Source organism: Dermochelys coriacea, chromosome 24 (genome assembly GCF_009764565.3).
Source record: "Dermochelys coriacea isolate rDerCor1 chromosome 24, rDerCor1.pri.v4, whole genome shotgun sequence".
NCBI classification, from domain to species: domain Eukaryota; kingdom Metazoa; phylum Chordata; order Testudines; family Dermochelyidae; genus Dermochelys; species Dermochelys coriacea.
Window position 1 is genome coordinate 7,376,672 of NC_050091.1, and position 18,766 is coordinate 7,395,437.

Sequence of the window (18,766 nt, forward strand, 5' to 3'; positions counted from 1 at the left end):
TGGGAGGTGGCAGTCACCGAGGATGTGTGACAGGGTGTGCTGAGTCAGGGGCTAATGCAAATCCCCACCACTCTCTTAACTAGAACCTAATTGGAAGGAAGGCAGGGAGCTGATGGAGGATGCCAATTAACTGAGTACAGCTGCAGCTGAAGGGTTATGTGAGGGGGAAGCGCCCCAGCAGCTAGGGCTGTCTAAGCAAACAGGCAGGAAGTGCTGAGGGGAGTGGGGATCCTGACGGAAGGGAGCAGTAGGCAGGACTGGCTGCTGCAGCAGACACAAGTGGGGAACCTGGCGCTGACTGGAAACAAATACAATACAGCATGGCATGGCTGGAAAGGACTGTCCGGACCACTCCGTGAAAGGATGCTTCTCCAGTGCTAGAGGCAAGGGGCTTGTAATTGGGGCTGGGCTGCATCTGAGAACTGAAATGGGCTGAAGTGGGTGGGGAACCCTGGGTCGTTTTTTTCCTCTCCAGCTGGAGCCCACAACAGCTGATCCACACAGAACCCAGATGGTCCTGGCAGTGTGTGTGGGGAGAGCCTGGCTCCTAGAGGTGCTGAGCAACAGCGAGCCCAGGGCAGCTGCAGAGACTTTGCACCTCTGAAAAGCCAGGCCCCAGGCTGAAGACTCCCTGCACAGAGAGCAAGAAGCCCGCCCAGCTTGTGCATGACCCTCAGTCCTCAGCCCCATTGCTTCAGCCACTCCTTGAGCCCCTACAACAATCAGATGGGAGCCCGCCAAGCGGCTGCGCTGCTGTATGCACGCTGCAGAGATCAAAAGCAGAGCGGCAAACCCGGCTTTCACGCCACCAACATGGATGGGCTTTTTCTGGGAAGGAATGCAGGGGGAGAGAAAACATGGCTCATTTTCACTGCACAAATGCACCAAAACCCCTGGCCTGCAGCCAGCCAGAGATCTCCCAGCAGTCCACCATCAGGAATCAGGTCCAAGGCATTCGAGGTACATCGTGCAGCTGGGTAACAATGCTGGGGAAGGGAGAGCGGGCTTGGAAAGCAGCCACAATAGCCCTGCCCAGGCCTCTATCAGAGCTGTGCAACATGTGGAGAATGCACATGGGCTAAATGAATACACAGTGCAGCCAGGGCCGGTGCTCAATAGGGCTATTCAAAATGGATCTGTCCTCAGCAGCTGGGCAAGAGAAAGAGCGATCACTGCAGGGCATGCCTCCATGCATACACACTCAGGCTGTGCTAACGTGGGGAGGGAAGGGGTCACCAACAGTCCCGGAAGGGGATGTCCCTTATTTACACAGAAAATTGCCTGTCCAGTACTCAATCAGGATGCCTTCTAGTATTTCAACAGCAGGTGGCCAGTACTCATGGGTGCCTCTTTCCACGCCCCTCCGGCCCAGGGCCTTCAGTGCTGCTGCGCAGGGAAAGCAGGCAGGGCGCACTCAAAGGCCAGACCAAGGTTGGGAGGGGAATGGAAAGGTACACCCATGAGTACTGGCCTCCTGCTGACTCCAGCCCTTGAGTGCAGCCCCATCTGCTTTCCCTGAGCAGACTGTCTGGCAGGGCAAGTGGATGGGGCTGTATGCCCTGGAGCTGAGCTGAAGGGCCAGGATCAGGAAAGGACTCTGTCGAAGGGCAGTCACTACTCCCAGGGCGTAGCCTCCTGGCTCGCAATCACTGCCAACGTCCCCAGCAGAGAAGCATAACTGCTGGTTGGTGGCTGACTAAGTGCTGCAAAAAGCAGCAAGAAATACCCCATGCAAACGTAGGTGAGTACTGCTTAGTAGCATTATTATTGATGATGACACTGAGAGGAGGGGTGAGGCAGGAGTGCTAAGACAACAGCCCCTTATTTTTGAAATACAGTGTCGGCAGCCCTAGTGGGGGCGGGGGGAGAAGATACCCCTTCCCTCACCCTGTGCCCATCTGATCTATTTAGACTGTAAGCTCTACTACTGTGAGTTTGTCCAACACTTAGCAGAACAGGGCTTCTCAGCTGGCCCTTGGGCACTGCCATAATAAATGGGATTAATCCAAAATTTTAAAAGAGCCATCCCAACCTGAATGAGCACAGAAGCAGGCACACCCTGCAGCGATCCGTGGAGTTTCACAATGCAATTGCATTTGAACACACATCACACCCCCACCCCACCTAAGTGTCATTTGACCAAGATAGATTTAAGCAACTGTAGAACAGACCAGGGAAGGGGAGGTTGGGTAGGATGGCGTTCTGTAGGATCAGTCAAGACCTGAAGGAGAAGGCAGCCGTATAAAGGGTTCCACCCTCTAACTGCTAAGGTCAAATCAGACCCCAATGAAGTGGCACACAATAAAGCATGTGCTTAAGTTAATTTATGCTGAATCCAACACATGGACTTAAGTGTTCTGCTAATTCACGGCCTAGAACACAACTCACACAGATGCTCACAGCATTTCATGCAGCTCCAGGCTCATTTAAAAAAAAAAATAAAAGCCAAGAAGGGACTAACTTTCAACCACAACCCCTCTTCCCCTGCCCCATCACTGCAATTTGCAAATGGCTGGGTGGAAGTTTACCAACTGCAGTTACTCACACAGCGTTTAAGTAGCAACGGGCCAGACAGTTACCAGATGAGCAGAGGGTCCCAGGCATTTAAGAATCGCAGCTCCTATTTAGGCACCGAAAACAAGGGCAAGGTTAATTAAGAAACATGCTCCTGAAATGCTGAGCTCTTATTACAACCCTGGGCCCTTGTTCTGGTGCCTAAATGGAAGCTGAGACTTGTGAAAATTCTGGCCCAAATGAGCAAACCTGCACCTACAAACAAACTGGGACAAAAGGTGGCTCTTGAGAATCTGGTGGGCAACAGACAATCCTGGACTGATGGGTCTTTGCCACATGATACATCAACAAGACACTCCCCTTAACTCTGGTGTTCGAGAATCTCAAAGCATTGGAGCAACGCTCTTCCCATTCCACCACTTCCATGATGACATCAAAAGTTAAGGCATTAGGAGGTCAATCAGGCAAAGCAATGCAGATTCAAGTCAGGCTAGTCAACAACCCTGAACATGCTGGACTTGGCTCCTCATGTTGGGGCAAAGAGACAGGCTGAGTGCTGAACTTGGAGACACCAGATTTGTGATTTTTTTTTTTTAAAAAAAGAAAAGGCAACTCAACACACCAGTTTCCATTGGCTCCCACCCTCCAGAGAGAAAAATGGCTGTGGAGCCCAAACTAAGTCAGATGTCCCACCCTCAGAGAAGGATCTTTCTTGGTGTGTGAGCAAGTGTTCCACCTCAGGAAGACATGCTACGATAGATTTGCTTAAACAAGGTTGCGGGAGCAGTGCAAATGTTTGCTCTGTGCCTGGGCCCTGATGAGAGCCAGTTCTTGACCCAGATTTGTTAGGACTTGCACACAGATTTATAAAATACACAAACACCCTTTAATCCAGGTTTTAGGGCTGAACTGATAAGCAATCCTGAGGCATGCCCCAAAAGGAGATTGAATTTGCAAGTTAGACCACCACACAACCACTATATGGGAGATATTTCATAACTATTGTTACAGCAGGTGGCGCTGTTACAGCCGCCCAAATTCTTTTCTTGGTGTGTGAGCAAGTGTTCCACCTCAGGAAGACATGCTACGATAGATTTGCTTAAACAAGGTTGCGGGAGCAGTGCAAATGTTTGCTCTGTGCCTGGGCCCTGATGAGAGCCAGTTCTTGACCCAGATTTGCTACCTGAGAACTAGGCACTGGCACTTCTCTGAGGTTCCTGGGAAAAGGGATTGCTCTGTGTACTGTTTGACGACCCCTGTTCCAGGACTGGTGTACATGTAAATAAAACAAGTGACCTTTCAAATATACCCAGCCTCTGCATCACAGATTTTCCTTCCGCAGGGAGCTGATCTGCAAGGCCCCAATATTTGGTGTTAGAAGGAGGGGCAACAATACACAGAGACTATATAGTATCACATCATTTGTTCCCAACGGTAGTGCATTACATACACTCAGTAACCCCTCTTCTGCACACTCCTGGTTTGCTGTGTAACTGGGGCAAACTCACTGCTAGTGTAATGCTCTACCAGTTCACACCAGCAGAGAATTGGGCCCAGCGTGTGCCTACAGTCTATTAACATGGTTGGTTGGTTTTGCTGAGGTTAGTTGAATTCTTTGGCTCTTCCACATGTAGAATTCTCTCTCTCTCTCACAGGTTTGTTCAGAACACGAATTTGGAAGATATTTTTAAAAAGTGAACATCTTGGGCTTGATCAATAAGTCAGTCAGTCACAGAGCATAAGGCCAATGGGGATGACTATGATCATTTAGTCTGGCTTCCTGCATCACAGAGCAGAGAACCTCATCCTGCAATTTGTGCATCCAGCCCATAACTTCTGGCTGAGCTAGAGCAGGTTTTTGTTTGTTTGTTTAAAAAAGAGGCACCCAGCCTTGAGTTACAGACCATTAGTGATGTGAATCCTCAGGGTTGTTCCAAAGATCAGTTCCTCTCACTTAAAATTTTGCACTTTATTTCTAGTCTGAATTACTCCCGTTTCAGCTTCCAGCCTTTGGAGCTGATTCTGCCTTTGTCTGCTCACTTCAAGAGCAGAAACCTTCTCCTGATGTTGGTGTCTATAGACTGTGATCAGGTCGCTTCTCAATCTTCTCTGATTACAGCAAAGCAGCAGTTCCGCTATACACAAGTTTGAGACTAGGGGCTGGTCTATACTAAAAAATTAGGTCAACCCAGTTACATGGCTCAGGGGTATGAAAAATCCACACTCCCGAGTGACATAGTTAAGCCAATTTAAGTCCCCATATAGACAGTGCTAGGCCAACAGAAGAATTTTTCACGCAACCCAGCCACCACCTCTCGGGAAGATGGATTGACTATAGCGATGGGAGAGTTTCTCTGGGGGAGCTGCACTGCTGTAGCGTTGTAAGCGTACACACAGCCTAAGTTAGTGTTCAACAACTAGGTTTTCCTAGTGCTCTAAAATCCACATGCTATCTCACATCTTCTTGGAAACTCCTGTGCCTCCTAGGGCAGGATTAGTGGTCAGAATTTGGGCTCATTTGAGCAAGGGATCCCAGAGACATAAGCTACATTCATTGAGCTGAAGTCTTTCACAGTAAGGAACATGAATGGTCTTGTGTTGCTAGCACCCTTCACCCCCAAGTGACTGCTCGACAAACCCATGGCCTTGCTTTAGACTAGATTCATGTCCCCCACTCACAAGTAGAGGGGCTGGGGAAAGGGCTGCGTTTCAAGGCTTGGAAGCTGCGGGATTTAGAAAGCAGAAGAGCTACTAGTCCAAGTGGTGAGAGGACAGGATGGAAGTGGGACATTTGTGTGTGTGCGCGCGCGCGCACGCGCGCACACACACACACACACCCCCTGCCCTTAGCAGGTTTAGCAGATTAGGAAACTAACCATGTCAGGACTTGTCTTAAATACCATCCATGGAAAACAAATGACGCTGGGTGACCAGACGTCTCCAGAGCAGAGCAACTCCTCCCAGGTTCTCCCACTGCTGCATCTCTCAATGCAGAGCTGCAGCAGGGATGCAGGCGCTGGGTCTTGTGCACGCTGTTGAGGCTCAACGGGTGGGGCAGCCAGACGTCAGAGGTCATTGTGGAACAACTGTACAGCATGAGCGCCTATCGGCCAAGCAGGTTGGGCCTCGCCATGCCAGGAGCTACAGAAACACACTGAGGGAAGAGTCCCTGCAGCTGCACTGACTGGTCCCATGCCGATGTGCTACATCTCTCTTTCACACACACACACACACACACACACAGGTGAAGCTGGATTCATCAGTTAGTGCATTCACTGAACAGAGATAGAACAAACAGTGGCTTTCTGATGTTTTGCATCCATAGATCTTAAAGGGCTTTGCAAAAGGTGGGTCACTGTCATGCCCCCTCAGTTTATGGGTGGAGAAACAGAGGCAGAGAGAGGCAGAGTGATTTGGCCAACAAGTTAGTGGCAGAGCCAGAAGTGGAACCCAGGAATCTTGACTCCCAGCTCCCTGACCCCAACCAGTAGACCCCACTTCCCTCAGAGCTGGAAATAGAACCCAGGAGTCCCAACTCCCAGATCTCCTGCTTCCGGTGATCACCATGCAGGGGTACCAAGGAAATGTATACCGCAAACGCACCTTGTCACGTCCACCTGTTCAACCGGCACACAGGAGCACATCTCCCTCAGTCCCTCTGCAGCGCCTGCTCCTACGTTCCAGGGTGCCCTCAACAGCCCCGAAGTTCTGTCTTCAACACAAGAACCCCCTACAACAAACAGGCCACGGGTGCGTTCACCCCAGATGCAGGGAGCACAAGAGGAATGGGGGCCTTGATGGCTGTGTGGGGAATTGGATGAGTCGAGGGGGCTCCCAGATCACAGCGAGCAAGAACAATTAAAGCCCCCCACCCTGCAGCCTCTTCTTCATAGGATCCCCCAGTCCAGGGGCGGCCCTGACCCCAGAGGAATGTGCTATGGCCCAAAGCCCTTAGGCAGACAATAGCTGGTATCTCCTTTAATCAGTAGCCCAGATGTGGGGTGACCCCTGACAGCAGGGATGCTGAACCCCCACACTCAGACCCCTGGAAGGAAGAACCAGGAAGCAGGTTGGCTATCTGCCAGGGTCCCCGCAAAGCCAGATGGATCCGATCTATTGAATGCACAGCATCCTGAGCATGGCCAGCTTCGTGCAAAGGCTGCCAAGACATGATGGGCGTCTGTTCCGCAGGACGCTGAGGCACGTGGGAGCAGGCAGGGTAGGACGAGGGAGCTGGGCGCGCACAGACGGGGCACTGTGGAGCGGGCAAAGGGAGCAGAGACATGTGCAGCACACTGAGACCTGGAGTGCGAAAGTTGGGGAAGGGCGCAGATCTTGGCTGCAGTTGCAGAGACAAAGCTGTGCCCAGGGCCCTACCCCTCCACAGCTATTGAAGTGCTGCTTCATTGCATCTACTGAGCAAGACCCTGGAAGGAGACTGCCCCACTTCCCAGGGCAAGGGCCTTGCTAGGAAGCCGAGAAAGAGTGTAGCTGGGCAGGCGTGTGGCAAAAGCCAGGGACACCCAGTGATGCAGCTTGTCACAAGCTGTAGTTTCTTCCTGAGTCAAATGGGGTGTCCAGGGTTGGGTGGGGCAGGGACTTCCTCAAACTAAGTCCTTGCCCAAGCGCATTGCAAGTGTCCACAGAGATGAGTCAAGAGGCTCATACTTGGGAAATATAATGGAGAGGTTACAACACAGTATCTCACACACACACCCAGAACATCCCGTGTGCGCAGCTTGCTCACCCCCCCGCCCCAAGCCAGGTGCTTGCACTCTCTCACATAGTTGGATTTAAGAACACTGTATCAACAGCCAAGCCATTAGGAATAACTCAGTGATTCGAGAGGAAGTGCCACATGGCGAACACACCCATGGAGAAGACAGTTGTGTTTGCAAGCCAACCAACCTAGCTGCTCTCAATGCAACATACACAAAATAGGCAGACTGCAGCTGAAGATGACAGTAGTCAGGAGACGTTAGATTTTGCCATTCTGGGCCTGCTGCAGCCTAGCTAATAAGGCACAAGTTTGCAAATGGGGACTCCTGGGTTTCTTTCTGGCTGTGGGAACAGATCTAGTGGTTAGAGCTAACGGGGCTGCAAATCAGGACTCCTAGGATCCATTCCCAGCTCTCTCTCTGACTGGCTGCAAAACACTGGGCCCTCTCTGCCCTAATTCCCCCTCTTCAAATGAGGGACCTTGATCTTCCACCCACCTCCACAAAGTACCAAGTTTGCTGGGTACAAAGTACTATTGGGAGCAGTGCAATTTTGGCCACATCCAAACGGGAATTAGAAAATAAGCTCTCCCCCCCCGTGCTGAACTGGGACCCAGACTCTGCAAAGCAGATTGTGCCAGGTCCTCAAACCCAAGCTCTTCTACCCCTCACAAACATTTGGTGGGCGGAAGCCCCATAGCTAGAAGCAAAGCACGGACACTAGACTGGGCCCCAGCTGGGGCAGCAGACAGGTTTGCTATGCCATGTCCTGGTGCAGGAAACACAGACACAAGGGCCGAGCACAGACAGCTGAGCAGCATTGCAGGCATTAAGGGAGGGCTAGGAAGTGACTTAAGGTCACACGTTTTGGCTCAGGCAAGGCGGGGAGACGGCACACAGTGGAATGTGTCCGGAGTCCCCCAACAAAGCGACGCATCCAGTCCTCAGAAAGAGTCCTGTCGCTGTCGCATTGCTGTCCCTCTGGGGGGCTCATTGCAGTGAAGGGTACAGCTTCCTCTTTGCTCTGGCATGTACCTGTTACTCTAATGGCTCATCCAGGCCAGACCAGCTACCTCAGTTACCCAGGAAGCTGATCCCCATAGAATTCAGGCCTCAAAAAGCTGGGGGCTGCCCATCCACTTCACAAAAAGCTTTGCTCTCTCCCAGGACCAAGCTTGAAGTTTTTCCCTGAAGCTCTTTATAGAACATCAGTTGCAACAAGCAGCTACACTCCAGCTGCAAAGTGGTTCAGCGACTGATCGGAATGCAGGTTTCCACAATGCAGTGCATCAAGTTTCATTCTCCACTTACCCGTTCAAATCCCCAAGTGCTTGCCAGGATGTCCTCAGAGATCCAGCACATCCTGTGCAGTGGACTTTGCCCCCCGCACTCTCAGCCCATTGATCCATGGCAGAACCCACAGCTGGCTGCGTTCCAGCCAAGCCACCATAGCCAGCAGCCCCTTTCACCACCTGGCCTTGCAGTTCACCAGCATGTCAAGCAGCATGTGAAAGGCAGGATGTGCACGAGAAAAATCAACCCAAAATTTAATCTCTCTGGACCTTCAGCTCCCCATCTATACAGTGGGGATAACAGTACTTCCTTTCTGCTGTCCTTCCAAAGAGACAGCATTGTTCAGTGGATACAGCACAGGCCTGGGAGTCAGGAGACCTAAGTCTTTTCCTAGCACTGCCTCTGACACAGGGCAAGTCACTTCCCCTCCCTGTGCCCCAGTCCCCCCCCGTTTTGTATTTGTAGACTGAGAGCTCTGTGGGGCAGGGACTGTCTCTCACTGTGTATTCACGTAGCACAATGGGGCTTACAAGCAAGGTCCTGGGGCAGGTCACCAAGGGTCATGCGACAGCACCACCCAGTGGTGTCATTTCCTATAGGAGGAAGCCCCAGGGTCAGAGAAAGGGCCTAGGAGCAGGTTTTGCTCTTGGATAAATGATACCCATAAGCACCAGGAGTAGCAGCCTTAATGGCGAGAAGCTTTAGGGCACCAGGACCTAGTTGGGGAAAGAACTAGAGAGCCTGGGAGAGATTTGTCATTGACACTGCAGTGCAACAATATTTTAATAAGCTACCCACCCAGGCAGGGCTGTTTCCTGATTCACATCTACGGGGAGCCGAAGGAAAACTGAGGCGGGGACACGTGGCCTGACCCCACGAAAAGGTGTATAGCTGCTACTGCAATACAAGCAACAAACTGAAACAAGACAAGGCACCAGTGTGTCCAGTATCCCACTCCTGACACCAACTCATACCAGTCAACCTCCAATAATGCTCCAAACTCCACAGGAATGGTGGAAGCAACCCAAGTTCGTAGCTCAAGCAGCGCTCAGATGCATAGTTGTCCCCGGAATTACTGCAAGGACCCACCACATCAAGGAAGGCGCATCACCTCCTACCCCTTTTCCAACCTTTTCTAAACTACTTTGCTGTTGCTGCAAGTTCCATAGGTCAGCAAACCGGTGCTGATTCAAGCCAGGCTGGCCAAGTGCACAGCCTGTTCACTTTCCTAGCACTGGCCATTCCCAAATCTGCACGCATGTTGCGATGCCATCCCTATCCCCCAGAGCGTTCCAGTCAACAGCTGCAAGGAGATGCTGTGTTATTAGTAGCCACTGGGCAGGTTGAGAACAAGTCAAGATAAACTCCCTGAAGGAGCCAATGTGCCTTTCTAGAGAATGGTTCTGTGGCCAGGGCTGGTTTGTTATAAAGACAGTTGGGGAGCAAGATGCCTAAGGTTTGATTTATGAACTCACTTCTGCACCCAAGGACAAAGGGAGCTTGCAAAGCCCTTGCATGTCTCAAATAGTCCCTGCACATCAGACTTAATCACACTAGTGAGTCGTGGTCCTTGACTGGAGCCCCTAAGCAATACCGCAGTGCACCTAATAAATAATAATTACAGGTGCCTAGAGACACCAGCTGAGATCAGGGCCCCATTGTGCCAGGCACTGCACAGACAGAGGACAAGAGACCCAAAGAGCTCACGGTCTCAATAGATAAGCCAGACAAAGGAAGGATTATGATCCCCATTTCACAGATGAGAAACTGAGGCCCAGAGATTCACAGCACCATTCACAGTTTTTGTTCAGATTTAACAGCTGATTCAGGTGGGATTTTCTGCCACCATAATTAAATTGGAACCACCTCTAGTGTGGACACAGCAATACTGGTATAAAGGCAGTCACAAAGGCTCATGCTATGGTGCTGTACCGCTTTAACTGTAGCGGTTTCTAAACCAACGTAGTTAAAGTGCTGCATGCCCTTAAGCATGTGCCTAACTGTAAGCACATGCTGCAGTCCCTGTGAAGCCAGGTTGAAAGTTAAGGATGGAGTTTGCTCACTCAGGGCCTCAGCCAAAGGAGTGGTAGAGCTGGGAATTGAAGCCCAGTCACCTGAGTCCCAGCCCAGGGCCTTCACTGCTCTGGGATTCCCTGCTCCTTTATTCAGTCTGAAATATGCAGCCAGGTCTCACAGCTAAGGAGATGCAGAAGATGGGTGCTGTAGGACTTGATTTAATCCTTCCTGATCATTTTGAAAGCCCCAAATCCTTTTACAAAATTACAAGCCATCTACACCAATTCCCTTCAGCCACTATAAAGATGCAGCCACCTCTGGGTTGGAACATGGCAGCTGCTAGTGCTTAAGAGCCACATGGTGACACTAAAAAGCACTTCAGGATAGGAACTGGTGATGGTTATTAGATCTCAAATGACTTTACAAAAGAGGTCAACATCCTTACCCTGGTGTACAGATGGAGAAACCGAGGCACAGAGAAGGACATGACTCACCCGTGGTCACCCAGCAAGGCCAGAACAAGGAGAATTCTGCAACCACTTAAAGCAACAAGAGAGCTTCGGGAGGGGAAACAAGATTACCCTATTGCAGTTCAGGTTTAGCACAAAAACAAATATATTGACCAAATTATGACAGCAACGAGGTGCAGGGGAGTTATGTGACTTATGGACACTGCTGCCAAGTCAGGATCAGCTGCATGCTGTCATGGAAATCCACGCCTAGCCCTTGAATCAGCACTCCGTTAGCAGCCAGGGATGGGCACTGGGAAGGTCTTATCCGCCAGATCATTCAGCAAACATTCTCAAGCCCACCTGACCCAGCCAGTCACCACAGGGTTGTGAAATTGTTGTGCTGCTGGCATGCTGACCAAAGGTTTGGCTCAGGGACTTTGCCCTCATTCTGGAGGGTCACAGAGAGATGATTAACCGAGCTCCCTGACCCGAGACCTGGTGTAAAGAGACTCTCTGGGTGCTGAAGAAAAATCCAACAGGATCTGTCTTAGCGGGAACTGCTCTCCTCACTGCACGTCTAAGGGCCAGATTCTGATCTCAGGGGCATGGGCAGAAATCCTGGGTAGCCCTCCACACTCTCAAAAGTGCATCAGATCCAACGTTCCTCCAGCGCACACTGCCAAAGCAGCCACAGGAAGTGGGCTGGCACTTGCCTTGAGGGCATTAGTTCTTGCCAAACATCTCCCCACCCACCAGCACACACTGGCACCAGGGTCTCCCACTTTGAATATTTCTTGCCTCCTAACACGGATGGAAAATCCCCAGGATTCAGCTACAGGGCCATGGAACGGGCACACCTTTAAAAAGACTCAAAAAAAATAAATAGCAGCTTCCTCCACTCAACCAGTCTGCTCAGGATGGGGATGCACAGCTGCAGACTTTAAACGCAGACAATGGCCTTACTGGAGGCTTGGTCTACACTATAGAGTTAGGTCAATATCGCTCCTGCTGATATAAGCTGACCACTACACCAATCTAATACCTATTGCGTTACTTACATTGCCTCTTGGCTGTCGGCCTTGGGGCAGGGGGCTCCACCTGTCAGTGCCCCAAACAGTTAAGTGGAAGTGCTCCTGGTGAGGACATACACCACCAGTAGAGTAGGCGTGGTGTGGCCATGAACACCACAATAATTACTGCAATGGCTGTAAATTGACCTAACATAGGTCGACTGAATTTTGTAGTGTAGAAAAACCCTTAGTCACTAAGGGCATTTGCATTTGCTACTCTGAAATTTGCATGTGTATAATCAATGCAAAACTCCAAGCAAGAGCTCTGCAGCAGGCAAAGCGGGCTTACACCATCAATTTTATTTCCATCTGGTACCAGATTAAATTGCTCCAGGATAAGTGTTTACATGGGCATAACTACACTGATGCACTAATACCAGCATGAATTTCTTTAATGTAAATTAACACTTTTTTCTTCTATTAGTATTGCAAAGTCTCAGCACAGCTATGTCAGCAAGAGCCAGAACAGAATCTAGCTCATGCATCAGAATTAACTAACCGACTGCCTGAGAGGCAGAAGCAGTCCTCATCTCCACCCTCAAGATCCCAGAATGCAAGGATGACAGAACAATACCCCTCACCCAATTTTTACTCTTAAACTACGCAAGTTCAGCACGGCCAACATTCATGATTTTACCTCACAAAATATTGAGAGACTTGCTTTTTTCCTTAAAGCCCCATCTTCTGGAGTCCTGTGATCACATGATAATCTCGGCACAATTTAAAACAAAAAGAAGGCAAGTTTCTAGCTAAAATGATGGTGGAGAAAAGCTTGGACAATTGACCCTATAAGGGTCCAAGACACAGGAAGTAAATAAAAACACCCCACTATTAAAATCTCATGAGTTTTTTTGAACCACTCATCAGATTTGAGCACTGGGGGGTTGGCAGTTTCTCTCTAGAAGACATCATCTAGCTATTTAGTGCTTAGGCTGTTCAGGGCAGGAACTGGCTCTCATTGTATCTGTACAGGGCCTGGCACAACAGGACCTGATCGGAAATCAACAAGATGAAAGATTACGGTGGCTACCGTAATAAAGCTAAGAAAACCACAATCAATATGGAGCCCCATGGTACCATTTTTAATGGAGCAACACTGTATGCTCAGAAAGATTTCATACCTGTTAGAAAAGGACAAAAATAACGGTCCTGAAATCAGTACATCTTAGCTAGGTCTACACCAGAAAGGGGTTGCTGGTGTAGCTATAACCGGCAAACCCTCCTAGTGCAGATGCATCGTATACTGGCAAAAAAGGGCTTTTGCCAGTATGGCTTATACCAGTCAAAATCAGCTAGACCAGCAAACCCCCTTTCATGCTGGAATAACTGTGCCTGCACTACAGTTTTGCTGATACAGAAGAGACGTTAAATAATCTGTCCCTTAAAGCCACATTACTATACCAGCAAAAGTTTCTAGTCTAGATCTGGCCTTCCAGTAGTGATATTACATTTGGGGAGGAAATTGCTGTAAAACTATTTCTATTTATTAGGTGTATTACCGCACCTCTCAGTCCCAGTCATGGATAGGGAATCCATGGCACAAGGTGCTGCACAAAGCACAGAACAAGATGACAGTCACTGCCCGACAGCAATTCCAATCTACCCATCAGCAATGAGTATGTGGAGTGGATTCCACTCATCTTCCCTGCTGTGACAATACCCTGAATTGCAGGATAATCCCTAAATACACACAACAGTGCTACTTTATTGTGTGTATTATGGCAGCACCCAGAGGTCCCCTTCTACCAGGACCAGCACCCAGGGGTCCCCTTCTACCAGGACCATCTCTAACAGGCGTTTTTCTAACCTGTTCTTAAAAACCTGCAGCCACGGGCATTCCATCACCTCCCTTGGAAGCCTATTCCAGCATTTAACTAAACCTTACAGTTGGAAAGACTTTCCTACTATCTAACCTAAATCTCCGTTGCTGCAAATTAAACCCATTACTTCTTGTCCACCCCACAGTGGACATGGAGAACAATCAAGCACAGCCCGTACCATAATTTGAAGACTGTTCTCAAATCCCTTCTCGGTCATCTTTGTTTCACGACTGAATGTGCCCAATTTTTATTACCCTTTCCTCATAGATCAGGTTTATCATTTTTGTTGCTCTCCCTGTGGACTCTCGCCCGTTTGTCCATATCTTGCCTGAAGTGTGGCACCCAGAAGTGGACACAGTCCTTCAGCTGAGGCATTACCAGTACTAAGCAGAGTGGGACAATTACCTCCCATGTCTTACATACAACACTCCTGTTAACACACACCAGAATAATATTGGCCTTTTTCCACAATCGCATCACATCATTGGCTCAGATTCAATTTGTGATCCACTATAACCCCCAGATCCTTGTCAGCGTACTACCACCTAGGCAGTTATTCCCCATTTTGTAGCTGCGCATTTGATTTTTCCTTCTTAAGTGAAGTATTTTGCACTTCTCTTTACGGAATCTCATCTTGTTGATTTCAGACCAATTGGTCAAGGTTGTTTTGAATTCTAATCCTCTCCTCCAAAGTGCTAATAACCCATCCCAGATGGATGTCATCTGTAAATTTTATAAGCATACTCTCCACTTCATTATCCAAGTCATAACTGAAAATATTGAATACTGAATCCAGAACTGACCCTTGTGGCCCTCCCAATTTGACAGCGAACCATAGATAACTACTCTTTGAGAACAGTTTTTCAATCAGTTGTGCACTCACCTTATAGTCGTCGCCTTCTTCAGCTATTCCTCGACACGAGGATGACGTCTGCCAAGAGGGTTCTTTGGTGAGTTTTTACGTGGCTGAGGAGCCCAATTCTTGCCCTGCAGATTTTCCCACAGAAGTGATAGGTATAATCTTGGAGGAAACAGTTGTTGGCTGGAGTGTTCTCTTTCCTCCTTTGTCGCTTCTCTGTCTCTTGAGCACATCTCTTCACCGCAAAGCGAGCTGTGACTTGGTGTATGGCGTGGCGTCACTGGGTTCTGTTCCATACCGAGTCCTGCCAGTTTGTTGGGTTGATGCCTCCCTTTTTAACATGTACTTTCAGCACGTCTTTGAAACGCTTCCACTGCCCTCTGCAAGCTCTTCTTCCCTGACTTAACTGAGAGAAGAGTACTTGCTTCGGGAGGCGAGCGTCAGGCATACGTACACAGTGGCCAGCCCAGCGGAGTTGGTATTTCATGACCTGTGCTTCTATACTGCTGATGTTGGCTGCAGAGAGAATGCTGATGTTACTGCATTGGTCTTCCCAGCTGACCCCAAGAATCCTCCTGAGGCAGTGCTGCTGAAACCACTCCAGCTGCTGGAGATACCGTCCGCAGGTTACCCAGGTCTCACATCCATAGAGAAGGGTGGGGGTGACAACTGCCTTGTAAACCAAGATCTTGGTACCTGTTTGTAGATCCCTACCATTGAAGACTCGTTTGAGTAGTCTTCCAAAAGATGTGCTGGCACAGTAGATCTTATATTCAATTTCTGTGTCAATGCTGGCTGTTTGAGAGAGGTGGCTGCCAAAGTATGGAAAACGGTCAACCTTTTCTAGGGGTTCTCCGCTGATGGTGATTTGTGGAGTACGAAGAGTAGTTTGTGCAGGTGAGGGCAGGTAGAGTACCTTGGTTTTCCCGATGTTGATAGAGAGACCCAGGCTGTGATAGGCATCTGCAAAAAGATTTAGGGTGCTTTGCAGGTCAGCCTCTGTGTGTGCAAGAATGACACAGGCTGAAGGTCAGAGATGCCAATTTTTGTGATCTTAGATTTTGTTTGGAGACTTTTAAGATTCAGGAGTTGGCCATCCATATGATACTCAATCCCTATTCCATCAGGAAGGCGGTCGCGGATGAGAATCAGGATCATGGCAAGGTAAATGGAGAAGAGCGCTGGAGCAACGACACAGCTCTGTTTGACACCTGTGCGAATGGTGAATGGTTCGGTCTCTGAGCTGTTGCACAAAATGGTGGCAGTCATCTCATCATGGAGTAGTCTGATGATGGAAATGAATTTCTGTGGCTAAAACCTACACAGCACCTTCCATAGAGCCATCACAATTGAAAAGAGTCAAAGGCCTTGGTTAGGTTGATGAATGCCATAAACAGTTCCTGGTGTTGCTCTCTGCACTTCTCCTAAATCTGTCATGCCATGAAGAGCATGTCGGTTGTGGCTCGGGATGGCCTGAAGTCACACTGTGATTCAGGGAGGAGTTCCTCAGCAAGGGAGAGGAGGCAGATTAGTAGGATCTGGGAAAGACTCTTCCCTGCGATGGAGAGGAGAGCAATACCTCTGTAGTTCCCGCACAAAGATTTGTCCCCTTTTTTGAATATTGTAACAATGTTGGCGTTCTTAAAGTCAAGTGGAATTTCTTCACAGGTCCAGATTTTGTCAAGGAGTTGGCAAAGTTTGTGCTGGAGCATTGTTTCACCAGCTTTAAAAACTTCATCTGGGATGCTGTCTGGGCCTGGTGCCTTGAGATTTTTTGCCTGGGTGATGGCATGCCAAACTTCCTCAGAAGATGGGGGATCAGCAAGGTGTTCCATTGCTGAGCATTGTGGAATAAACTTGATGAGGTCTTCAGAGACCATGGATTTGCAGTTTAGTAGGCTCTCAAAGTTCTCCTTCCAGTGTTGTTTAATGGGTGCACTGTCCTTGAGGAGGGTGGTGCCATCCGGAGAATGTAAGGGGGTTAGCCCTTTGGAGCATGGCCCATATATAGCTTTTGTTGCTTGAAAGATGCTTCTCATGTCACCCTAGTCTACGAAACCCTGGATTTCAGAGGCCTTCTCTTGCCACCACTTGTTTTTGATGTCACGTAGCCACCTTTGGACTTTGGCTTTAAAAAGGTGATAGGCCTCATGTTTTTGTTCGTTAGAGGAATCATTTTGCCAGTTACAAAATGCACTACAAAATGCACCTTATAGCAATTTCATCTAGACCACATTTCCCCAGTTTGCTATTGAGAATATCATGAAGGCCTGTGTCGAAGGCCGTACTAAAAATCAAGATGCATCATATCTACTGCTTCTCCCCCATCTACTAGGCCAGTAACCCTAATTTGTTCTTGACAATTCCACATTGGCTATTAAATCATCACCCTATTATCCTCCAGGTGTTTACAAATTAATTGTTTAATAGTTTGTTCCAGTATCTTTCCAGGTATCAAAGTTTGGCTGACTGGTCTATAATTCCCCAGGTCCTCTTTGTTCCCGTTTAAAGATCGGTGCTATGTTTTCCCTTATTGAGTCCACTCGCACCTCACCCCTCCTCCATGAGTTCTGGAAGATAATTGCTAATGGCTCTGAGATTGTTCCCTAAAAAGCCTAGGATTAACTTCATCAGGCCCTGCTGCCTTGAATATATCTAACTTATCTAAATATTTTTTAGCCTATTATTTCCTTATTTTGTCTTGCATTCCCCCCACCTTGTTATTAATATTAATTGTGTTAAATATACCTTTCTAGTGAAGACTGAAGCAAAATAGACATTCAACACCTCGGCCCTCTTGATATCGTCCGTTATTAGCTCTCCTTCCCTGCTAAGTAGAAAACCTACACTTTTGTCGCTCTTTCTCTTGCTCCTAATCTATTTAAAGAACCTCCTCTTATTGCCCTTTATTCCCCTTGCTACGCAGAACTCATTTTGTGCCTTAGCCTTTCTGATTTTGTCCCTATATGCTCGTGTTATTCCTTTGTACTCCTCTTGGCAATTCATCCATATTCCCACTTGTTGTAGAATTCCCATCTTATACCGCCAGCCCAATAGTCTATGATGCCACTGTAGTTGCATGCACTTCTACAACATTGGCAGAGATGAGGGGTGGGGGAATTCAGGGCTGGAATGGCAGTAAATTGGGACTGAAGCAGCAGTGATGTAGGAGCGTGTAGCCAGGACTGGAAGAGCAAAGAGTGCTGCTGGCTGAGGTTTAGCAAAGCAGTAGCACTTGTGCACCCTATGCCTGGCTGACATTAGCACATCCTCACTTCCACAGGTGCTAAATTCCAAGCCTTCAGCTTTCCTAGGGAAGGCAGTGCTGGGTATACAGCTATGCTGGCCGCCCTCCCCCTGCTGCAGAGGAGCCAGGACAACAAAGAGAAAGGAAAACAATCCCACAAAGCAGGATTAGACCCCAATACAAACAGGTCGCACTCTCAGGTTTCACTAAAAAAGAAAAGGAGTACTTGTGGCACCTTAAAGACTAACATTTATTAGAGCATAAGCTTTCGTGAGTTACAGCTCACTTCATCGGATGCATCCGATGAAGTGAGCTGTAACTCACAAAAGCTTATGCTCTAATAAATTTGTTAGTCTCTAAGGTGCCACAAGTATTCCTTTTCTTTTTGCAAATACAGACTAACACAGCTGCTACTCTGAAAGGTTTCACTAAGTAAAGGACATCGGATGACTGAAACCAGAGCTAAGGATCAGGGAACCAGACCAGGGTCCTGGTTTTCCTCAGTTCAGGGTTGAGATTTCCAGAATCAGGGACCTATCCGGAGACACCTAAATCAGCAGCCTGATTTACAGCTGTCACTGGGAGCTGCGGGGACTCAGCACCTCTGGAAATTAGATCCTTCCCTTTCAAAAAACCCGTGCAAAGACCCCGCCCCACTTAAATCCATAATCTCCGAGTTCAGGCACAAAAGGGCATTTACGGGATATCTAAGAGGTACCACAGTACAAATCAAAATGCAACCAGGGGAGATTTAATCCTGTAGCACCCTGAGTGCAG

General features: G+C 48.7%; 1 protein-coding gene across 3 annotated transcripts in view; it reads right to left on the reverse strand.

Annotated features, from left to right (window-relative positions):
• The window catches only part of CERS2 (ceramide synthase 2), a 47,148-nt gene that overhangs the window by 18,952 nt on the left and 9,430 nt on the right, over positions 1-18,766 (reverse strand). The window contains exon 1 of one of the 3 annotated variants that reach the window (XM_038383535.1): positions 6,118-6,239. The exons of the other annotated variants lie outside the window; for them this stretch is intronic. Within the exon in view, the coding sequence (XP_038239463.1) occupies positions 6,118-6,158 (41 nt within the window). The 5' untranslated portion in view covers positions 6,159-6,239. Of the gene's footprint in view, positions 1-6,117; positions 6,240-18,766 lie in introns of those variants that run through there. 3 annotated transcript variants of the gene reach the window in all.